Raw genomic sequence first — 10,119 nt, 5'->3', positions numbered from 1 at the left:
ACTAAACGATTTTCTTCACTTGAAATTTTATTATCACATATGCAATAACGCAACGTTAGAGGAATATATATAGAAACGTAAGCACAACATTAGCTTGGCAGCAAAAATACAAAACCAAAAACATAACAAAAATAACAACAATCCTAAAAACAACTACCCATGCATGATACTATTAATTGTATGTCTCTTACTGGCCAACGACACAGAAGGCATAAATTGGCAGATACAGATCAGCAGCAAAGACTTTTTAACTTATTGATAATCTGGCAACATTTCTTCACCATCCAAATGAGAAAGCGCAGTGCGTTAAACAACCCAATTAGATGAAGAAACTCACAAACCCAAACAGCTAATCCGATATTACTGAGGATGAACACTACGTCTTCATAAAGATGATCTGGGACCATAATTCTGACGGCAAAGTTGTATGCAAGTGCAAGAAAGAAGAGAGTGAGAGACATTCCTATGGATAGAATCCATATGGCAGCGCTATTCTGCAAAGGAACTCCACTTACAAGCAAGAGAGTGACACAAAGTGACGCATAGAAAGAGAGAGTAAGAAATTCCACATACAATATAAATTCATCTTGGTGACCAAAGGACGAGACTGCTTCTCCAGGACAATAGTCTCCATCATCAGGATTCATGCAGTCGAGGGGCTTAGATGGTAATAAGGTGGTTTTGAAGTATTCAGATGATGAGATGGTATTATTGTCTTGAGATGATGATAAGCCTTGTTGAATGAAGCCTCCTGGTGGATTAATTAAAGCTTGAAAGGTTATAGTTGATATGAAAATAGATGCCGCACTCAGATTCCCCCTCATCTCTTCTAACCAATTAGTATTACCCCCATGGGTCAACCGATTACGCATCCATTTGAAAGTCTTCTTAAAGCAGTCTCCAATACACTGCAACATAGTCGATGTTTCTGAATTTCCAACGTCGTCCTTTGTCAACATGATGAGGTTCAACTCGGCGGTTTTCCTGTCTTCTGGACTACGTTCGAGGATATCGTAGGCTGTATGGCCTTCCCGGTTCTGCGTCCTTTCCAATTCTCTTATTCCTGGAATTGACAGCAGATACCTTACAGCCTAAATACAAACACGTAATTAGCAAGGTATTCGGATCGATTTATGGCGATTTTTGAATGCGTTGTGTTCATAAATAATCATGTTCTTATTAATATATTATCAGAACTAGCCAATTGTTGTATATTTGCATACAGTAACTCACAAAATCCTAAGAGAGTAAGAAAATCAAAACATTTGTTTCTTCATAACAGGACAAAGTGAAATAACAGCACATAAGGCGTCTTTGAAAAAATAATTATACATATATATGTGCATATTGTTCTTTTAAAAAGTTTGGTAAACACGTCTAAAACAGTACTAAACTGGCCGGTTCCAATGATAAGATTAAGCTTCAAGTCATCCTAATGTAATAAAAATAAATAGCCCATGCAAGCCTTTTAAAAAAAAAAAAAGAAAAGAAAAGAAAAGAAAAGAGAAGAAAGAAGAGAAGAATAAATTATTATGTGCGACGTACCCCAACTCGCTTAAACTTGACAGCTAAATGGGACAGCTAAATGGAGAATAGTGTTGCCAGCAGTATCAGGGTGCGTAAAGAAGTGGGAAGCAGGCTCTCGTTCAGTGATCTTGGCAGTGGCATAGTCCAATTTCACCAAAGTTTCGAGAGTCTCTAAATGGTTGTATTTGACACACAAGTGAAAAACAGTGGTTTTGTCTCGGTCACGGGGGCGTAGAGACTCGGGCTCTGCTTTGATCAACGCTTCCACAATCTGTGTTCTCCCTCTCATAGCTGCATAGTGTTGAGGAATTCTGTCTTCGTTATAGCGAACTAAGCATGGGCCATTATTAAAGCGTAGCAGTATCTGCACGATCGCCAAGTTACGCTCTGCAGAAGCCAAGTGGACTGTGGAGGGCTGTTCTTCCAGAAGAATCCTTTCTAATGGCGAGGTTGTGATTGTGATTGAGAAGAATCTGTGTGAATCCAACATGACCTAGCCGTGCTGATGTGTCTAAGGGAGTTTCACGATCTGGAATGTTGGCAAGGAGTGTTGGTCTTGCAGCTAACAATCGCTGCAAAGTTGGTTCTTCCCCATATAATGCTGCCCGATAGACAGCATTGGGGTCTCTGTTCATTTGTTCACACGCCTGGCCATTCTCTTGGTTTGCCATCACTCCTGTTAGATAATAATGCTCATGAGCTATACGGTACCCTTTATATGGAGATGGCTTATTATAATCTTGCTCGTCACCTCCGCTTTTCTTATCATACTGCATATCATGCACTGCCTTTTTAAAAAGGAATAAAAAATGGAGAGTCAAAAACATGTGTTGATTTTTTTTTTTTTAATGATTTGCTTTAAAACTATCCTATTCATGGAGGCCCCTTTTCAAAATATACGTGCCAATCAATAAAAATAATTTGTGAAAAAAATTATAAATTTTAGAGATAAAATACTTGCGCAGAAGTTTTTTTCCCCCCTCAAAAAATATCATACTTGACTATTCTCTCATTTTAACCGCATTAGAGACTAGTTAGGACTGGAAAAAATTGCACCAAACCGCAGAAAAGATTAGGGTGTTGGGTGCAAGCGATGCCATCAAGCCCTTTGGCCTAATAAATTATATGAAATTTCTTGAATAGCAAGTGCGTATTAATAAATGTATTTGCTGCTCTCTTTTGGTGTCAGATGTGTCGGGGCTCAACCAAAGGAAAAGTAGTTTCATAGTGCATGGTATTTAATTCGAGTTGAAAGTGTAATTAATAATACTATACTTCATTGACACTTCATGATTATCTTATTTCCAACCTGTGTTTTTTTTTTTTTTTGGGATATGCCAACCTCTCATCTCTCATCAACTAAATATGAGGAGAGAAATGATTGCATATAAAAATATAAATAATTAAAACATGATTCACTCAGTCAATCTTTGGTCATGGGAAATAAGTGAGATCCCTGTTTACATTTTCATTTTCAGAACTCAAGGACCGCGTCACATCATCACGGAGGAAGTCAAGAAGATATTGTTACTTTTGAAATACGGTTGACTCAGTCAATATATGGGCCCAATATATAGTAACATTGGCTCCATCCTATCACTGGTTTTTCCTCATTGGACTATCCACACAACTAAATTCGTTTTGTCCATGATGGTTAGTTTTTCGTAATATGACTAAGCAAGGTTCGAATTTTTGTTAGAAGAAGTATCCATATTTAATATTTGATAGTGTTTTAAACAAAATTATTATCAATAAGAGAATATTTGTGTCTAAGAAAAACTACATTCGTCTTCTTTTTGAAGTAAAAAAGGGAACTTCGTATGAATACTTGAAGGTAAACGATCCGCCTTGCAGACTTGTGGCTTCCTGGAGAGGGTGCTACCTTGTCTAGCAAGTCGCGATCGAGTTTGAATAGGACAAGGATCGGAGGTAATATATGAGCGTAAACGATCCAAAATACTCTTACAGGGAAAACAAAAAAGGGTTCCAAAATACATCTATAGAGGAGATGAGATGAGATGGAATCAAAGAGGCATTAACTTTCACGAAGAAACCGTTTCAAATTAATTTTCATATCAAACAAATCAATTCATTAGAGTAAGACATTCATTTTATGTTTAAGGTTCAATGTGATGAACATAAACTCAAAGAAAAAGTTCAATTTCAAAAGACTAGCATATTAGAAGGAAAAATCTCTTAAACTTATAAATCCCGCTTCCTCAATGTAGGACACATAACATTCAAAATAGGAATTATTATTCTCTCCCTTTGGAATGAGTCCTCTTCATTTGATGAGCTGCCAAAATATTTTAAATTTTATATGAAAAGCAATAAATTGAGTATTTGTTCTTTTTTCTTATTACAAAGGCATCTTTGTTCTGCTTTATATATCTTAATCAAACAATTTCCTTCCCTGTTGTCGTCCTCTTCCAACATGGGTTTGATTTGATCGATTTTCCAATTTTTTGGACAAACATATCTGAGCATATCATGGGCTGTAAGGCCTTCCTTGTTCTGCTTGTTTCTTATATCTGTTATTTCTGGAATTGACAGCACATACCTGATAGCCTAAATACAAACACGTTGGCAATGTATACGGCTCATTTGCATGCCGTTTGTCAATGCATTGTGTTCATGAATAACCATGTTCTTATATATTCACGTCAGAACTAGGCAGTTGTTTTATGTTAGCATATTGATATGCCACTAACTCACAATAAACTCCTAAAAAAGTAAGAAAATCAAAACACATCTGTATGTTTTTTCATAACACGATGAAGTGAATCAACAAGACACAGCGTGTGTCTGGAAACATCTTTATACATTAATATTTTGTTCTTGTCATTAGGCCTTTGGCTACTAAAAAGAAAAAAGAAACTGTGACCACAATTCAGAAAAAGAAAAGACAGAAAAATAAAGTATGTATCATGTACCTCATCTGGCATGTGCATGACAGCTAAATGTAGAATGGTGTTTCCCATATGATCAGGGAGTGTAAAGAAGGGGGCACGAGGCGTGCCTACAGTAACATTGGCGGTGGCATGGTCCAATTTCACCAATGCTTGCAGAGTCTTGAAATGGTTGTATATGACACACAAGTGAAAAACACTGTTCCTTTTTGGGTCAAGACAGCCTAGAGAATCTGGCCGCGCCGTGCCATGACCAATGCTTCCACAAACTCTGTCCTCCCCCTCATAGCTGCATAGTGCAGAGGAATTCTTTCCTCTCCATCGGCAGCCAAGCATGGTTCATCATTAAATTCTAGCAGTCTCTGCACGGCCTCCATGTTATCCTCTACAGAAGCCAAGTGGAGGGCTGTTCTTCCAGAAGCATCCTTTCTAGTGGCGAGGTCGCTATTACGATTGAGAAGAACCTGTGTGAATGAAGCATGATTAAGCAGTGCAGATATGTGTAAGGGAGTTTCACAGCCCTCATGTGGAATGTTGTCAAGGATTGACGCGTTTTGCTGCAACAAATGCTCCAACAAAGAAGTATTGTCGCTTAGCAGTAATGTGAAGTGAAATCATGGTGGGATATATCAGCAAGCTTTTCAAGCATGTGTGGTTGTGTTTGGCAATAATTGTATTCCACCGCGTTTCTTCACGTTAAATTGTCAATGGGAAAAGAAGTGGGTAGAAAGAGAAAACACAAATAAAGGTTTTTTTTTTTTTTTTACCAGCAAATAAAGGTGATGAGATGATTAGAATAAAGTGACAAAAAAGAAGTAGAAAAAATCCACATTCCTTCAATTACGCACTTATAAGAGTCAATGTCTCTAGTCGGCTATGATTGCAGTAATGTCATCGAGACTAGCCAGCTAGTACGCTGTTGTTTATTTAGACATTTATTTAGACTTTTTCACAAAAAGACAATGGTATTAATATTTATTCTTTAATTTTCAGGGTTCAGTTATCTTAAATGAAATTCTAAAGCGAATTATTAAGATGCCCTTCTAGTTGTTGTCGTTGTTGTTATTCTTTGAGTTAGATACTAGTAGACTAATAGTTTTAAACCAATTTGTTTCATCATCAAAACTATATTTCCAATCAAAAAACAAGGTCACAGGAAGATAATAGAGATCTATACAGGCCAATACAGGCCTATATTGCGTAAATTTTCGTTTGGAGTTCATCCTTAGGAGCATTAATTATCTCGACTTTTCACTTGGTAATCCATTCTTTGAGAATTATTAATTTAATTCCAACTTTTTCCAGGATCAGATCTTTCAAGTTTCTACAACGAGATCCTTGCTGCGACCCGTTTTCCATGTGGAATATGCCTGTGATTTGTTTCAGATTTTAAAAACTAACCCAATATGCAACTCATTGGAGAGTTTTTAGTTTATTTTATTTGAATTTGGACCTTACTATTTAATTTAACATTAGAATTTTGAATCATTAGAATTAACGTTATTTTCCTTAAAACCAAGGAATCCACTTTTTGTAGCTGCACAGTGCAGAGGAATTTTTCTTTGTTCATCACGAACCAAGCATGGCTGATTGTTAACTTGAAGCAGTTCCTTCACGATGTCGATGTGACCCTCTGCAGAAGCCAAGTGGAGGGCCGTTCTTCGATAGGAATCCTCTCTAAAGACGAGGTCGTGATTGTGACGGAGAAGAACATCTGTGAATGGAAGATGACCTAGCAGTGCTGATATGTGTAAGGGAGTTTGACGGCCACTTGGATTGTCGTCGACGAGGATTGTTGCGTATTTCTTTAACAATTGCCCCAGAGCTTGTTCATCCCCGCCCCATGCTGCCCGATACGGAACTTCCATTGGGTTCCCTACGTTGAAGAGTTCTATCTCTCGTGTTAGATTATACCTCACTATATGGTATCCTTTATATGTGTGTGTGTGTGTCTATATATATAATTATATGGAATTTCTTGATTAGCAAGTGAATATATTTACATTTTGGATGAATGTGCTTAGTGCTTCTTTTTTGGGCCCACATGTGCTGGGGCTCAACCGAAAGGAAACTTGATTTCATATTGCATTGTACCTAATTCTAGTTGAAAGTTCAATAGATGTTGCTACTTAATTCATTGATACTTTGTTTTCCAACCTTTCATAATTCTTATCAACTAAGGAGAGGAGTGATTGTCTACATAAATATAAGAGTAAAATACACCGATTACCCTTCTATTTTATCTCAATTACAAAAACCTCTCATTTATTTTGAAAACGTATATAAACCTCCCTTACAGTTAAAACATATGTTATACAAACCTTCCTCCTATATTTAAGATGTTATTTCCATTCAGCTAAATCATTAATTAACCGTTAAGTTTGACTTTAAATTATTTTTTGACCAAAATGCCTATTTTTAAATTAATAATTATTTGGACATTTATATTTTCCAAAAAATGTTTTTATAAAATCAAAAAATAATTATCTTTAAAATTTCTAATATGGTATAAAATTTATTAATTTTGATCTAAATGATAAGATTTTATAATTTTTCATATTTTACTTTAAATCATAAAATTTCATAAAATTAGTTAAATTTGTCATCAAATCTTTTATGTTTGCCTTTACTGAATGAAATTGATGTAACTGTAAAAATATAATTTAGGAATTTATTACAATGAGGACTAAAATAATAAATAAATTTTATTTTGATATAAATTTCAGTTAAAAAATAATATTTTTAGAATATTCCTAATGGTGTTAACTAATTGGACTAAACTATACGTTTTTAAACTAGAGGGGAGGTATGTGCAATTGATGTAAACTAGAAGGATAGTCAGAGTATTTTACTCTAAATATAAATAATTAAAACACGGGTTGAATCAGTCAATATATGGTCATGAGAAATAAGTGAGATGATCTCTGCTTATATTTCTATTTTTTAGAAATTATGGCATGGAAGAAGTCAATAAGATACCGTTACTTTTAAAACATGATTGATCCCATCATCAACACATGGGCCCAAAAATAATGTTGGCTCCGTCCTGCGTCACCGGACTTTACACCACTGAAAAAAAAAAAAAAAAACTGGACCAAACCGGTTTGTTTCAACCAAAAAACCAATAAACCGGTTAGTGGTCCTATTCAAAACCGAGCAAAACTGAATTGGCATCAACACGATCAAACTAATAAAAATTGGTATAAACTACTGATGAACCGGTTTAGATGATTATTTTGCTATTGATCTTATTTTTTTATTCAGCTCCTAATAATGAATTTTAATGATAATTTTGATATTAATGATTATTAATTTTAGTTATTGAGAAATTATAAAGATCAAAATTTTTAATGTTATTATATTTTGCTAATGTTACAATCAAGTTATTATTGTATTTCCTTATATTTTGTTATTAGTGATCATTAATGTCGTTATACTTTGTTATTTTCAATTAAATTCTACTATTTTAATGTAACCAGTTTGACTCCAATTTAACTTACTGACCCTTGAACCACTACTCTACTGGTTCAATGTCTGGTCCGGTTTTTTATTCCTTGCTTTAAACAAATCCAAGTTCTGTTTGTAACCAAAAAACAAGTTATGTTTTTTTTTTCTCTAAAAAAATTCTTTGTATGAACACTTGAAAGTCGTCAACAATTCAAAATATGGGAGATGAGATGAGGTGGGATCAACGCATTTTCTAACTTGACGAAGCAACCATTCCAAGTTAATTAAATTAATTTTGTGATGTGAAACTGGAAGGGGAAACGGGAAGAGAGAGAATGAGGGACAGGAAAGGACAGAGAAAGGTGAGGAGGAGAGAGAGAAAAGAGAAGAAGAGGGAAAAAAGAGGGGAGGAAAAATAGGAATTCTTATTTACTTCCTTTGTTTTCTATTATAGGGTATCTTCTAGAAGCAATTTAATTATGGTTTTGAATATAAGTCTTTTTGGGCTATGCTCGATGATAACTTCAACTGTTAAACCTGCCTTATTCGTCATGCTTGCAACTTCTCTGATCTTCGGAATTGACACGAGATACCTTATAGGCTGAGTGAAGTATATATATTGGATCTGAAAGATCCAATTTATAAGAGATGAGATAAATAGGGATCAGAGAGGATTTTCCTTTATTCTTTTCTAGCAGCACACGACTATTTTTCATATCAAGGAATAGAGGAGCCTTCACGTATTTTTCATATCAAGGAATAGAGGAACTTTCAGGTGGTAGCAGAAGAAGCGCTTTACTGTGGATATTTGTTTAAGCCTTTGTCTAATCCCGTGAGTCTTGTGCATGAGATGCTACGTTCATACTTCAGACACCAGAAACTAGCCCACCCAATCCCATCATATTAGGTTTCAGTGGCTGATTGTCTGTCTTTATCGTGATATCCGTTGAGGTTGAACTGAATGAATAGTGCTCCTCCGGTTTTTAATATAGAATCTAATTGCTAAATTGATTTGGTCCTAAATATAATACATATTTCTCATATTTATTAGTCTTTTCTAAATTACCCTATTGATACTCTTTCAACCATAATCAAGTAGAAGAGAGAGGGAGGATATTAAGGAAGATAATTATAATATTTAAGAAAAAACATGTCATATTTCTTATAATTAACTAACTTACCTAACTTTTTTAATCTAATTAAATTACTTAAATAATTTTTATATTAAGGACCAAAAAAACAAATATAACCTGAGAATTTTTTTTCTCACCGCAAGCATAAGCGTGCATTTTAAAGGTTTGAATTTGATGGTTGCAATTGTTCATGTTTGGACTTGGGCTTAGTTTTAAGAAACTCAATTCAAGCCCAATCCTTGATATCCCTGCGTGGGGATGTAATTATAAATGTAGAATTTAAAATAAGGCACCAATATTGTTAATTAGGTTTTTTGTCATTAAGGATTCTGTTCATAGTCTTTTTCTGGTGACAAAGGTATTAATTAATCTAAATGAGTTAGAACATAATTTTTTCCATTATAAGTATCGTCCGCAACTCTTCAGACTCAGTAACAGAATGTGCCAAGTGAGATTTTTATTTTACCTACTTTATGATACGTGAGAATATTAAATATTTAGATTTGTTATCAACAGTTTGGTTGTTTGAATATGGTATATAAGAAAATATCTATCTTATTTGCAATACATTTGCCATTTAAATTTTCAAGTGGGATGAAGATAACAAACGAGAGGTGGTGGGGTGTTTGTTTAGTACCACTGCACTTTTGATCTTTTATTAGCCTGTTTGGTAAAACGTTTTGAGGAAAGAAAAGTAACTTATAGGTGTGATAAGTTAGTTTGCAAATTTTAGATATGTTTATTACATCTTTTTCGCCAATCTGACTTAGAGGTCAAAAGTTATTTTTTTAAATAAGATTGTAAAAACACCTAAAACTTACTTATGACCTAAGCAAAAGTAGCTTTTTGGAATTAAAAGATATTTTTATCCTTATATTTATGTCACTTTTATACTTCTCTCTCTATATTCTTTGTACTTTCCAATTAGCTTTACTTATTTATTTGTAATATTCTCTTAAGTGAAAATAATTCTTAACAACTCTTATAATATTTTTAATTGTTAATATCAATTTTTATTTATGTTTACATAAATTATGCAAAAGTATATCATCTAATTAATTATGTAATATTATTTGGTTCAAAAATTTTTTAAATTACTATGA

At 34.2% G+C, this 10,119-nt stretch overlaps 2 protein-coding genes across 2 annotated transcripts; both read right to left on the bottom strand.

The window, feature by feature from the left end:
• Positions 1–230: 230 nt before the first annotated feature.
• Positions 231–1,816, bottom strand: LOC114748900 (uncharacterized). Its single transcript, XM_028937364.1, has 2 exons — positions 1,562–1,816; positions 231–1,091 (listed from the first exon to the last, which is right to left on the bottom strand). Exons 1-2 carry the CDS (start codon positions 1,814–1,816, stop codon positions 231–233), a joined length of 1,116 nt encoding a protein of 371 aa, XP_028793197.1.
• A 91-nt stretch (positions 1,817–1,907) lies between these two features.
• LOC114748898 (inversin-B-like) lies at positions 1,908–6,304 on the bottom strand. Its single transcript, XM_028937362.1, has 4 exons — positions 6,014–6,304; positions 4,691–4,900; positions 4,461–4,598; positions 1,908–2,315 (listed from the first exon to the last, which is right to left on the bottom strand). Exons 1-4 carry the CDS (start codon positions 6,302–6,304, stop codon positions 1,908–1,910), a joined length of 1,047 nt encoding a protein of 348 aa, XP_028793195.1.
• Positions 6,305–10,119: the final 3,815 nt, after the last annotated feature.

Source organism: Neltuma alba, unplaced genomic scaffold (assembly GCF_004799145.2).
Source record: "Neltuma alba isolate B1F8T4 unplaced genomic scaffold, ASM479914v2 tig00005857_pilon, whole genome shotgun sequence".
Classification (NCBI taxonomy): domain Eukaryota; kingdom Viridiplantae; phylum Streptophyta; class Magnoliopsida; order Fabales; family Fabaceae; genus Neltuma; species Neltuma alba.
The sequence above is the reverse complement of the archived record's forward strand: the minus strand, read 5'-3'. Positions and strand labels throughout refer to the sequence as shown.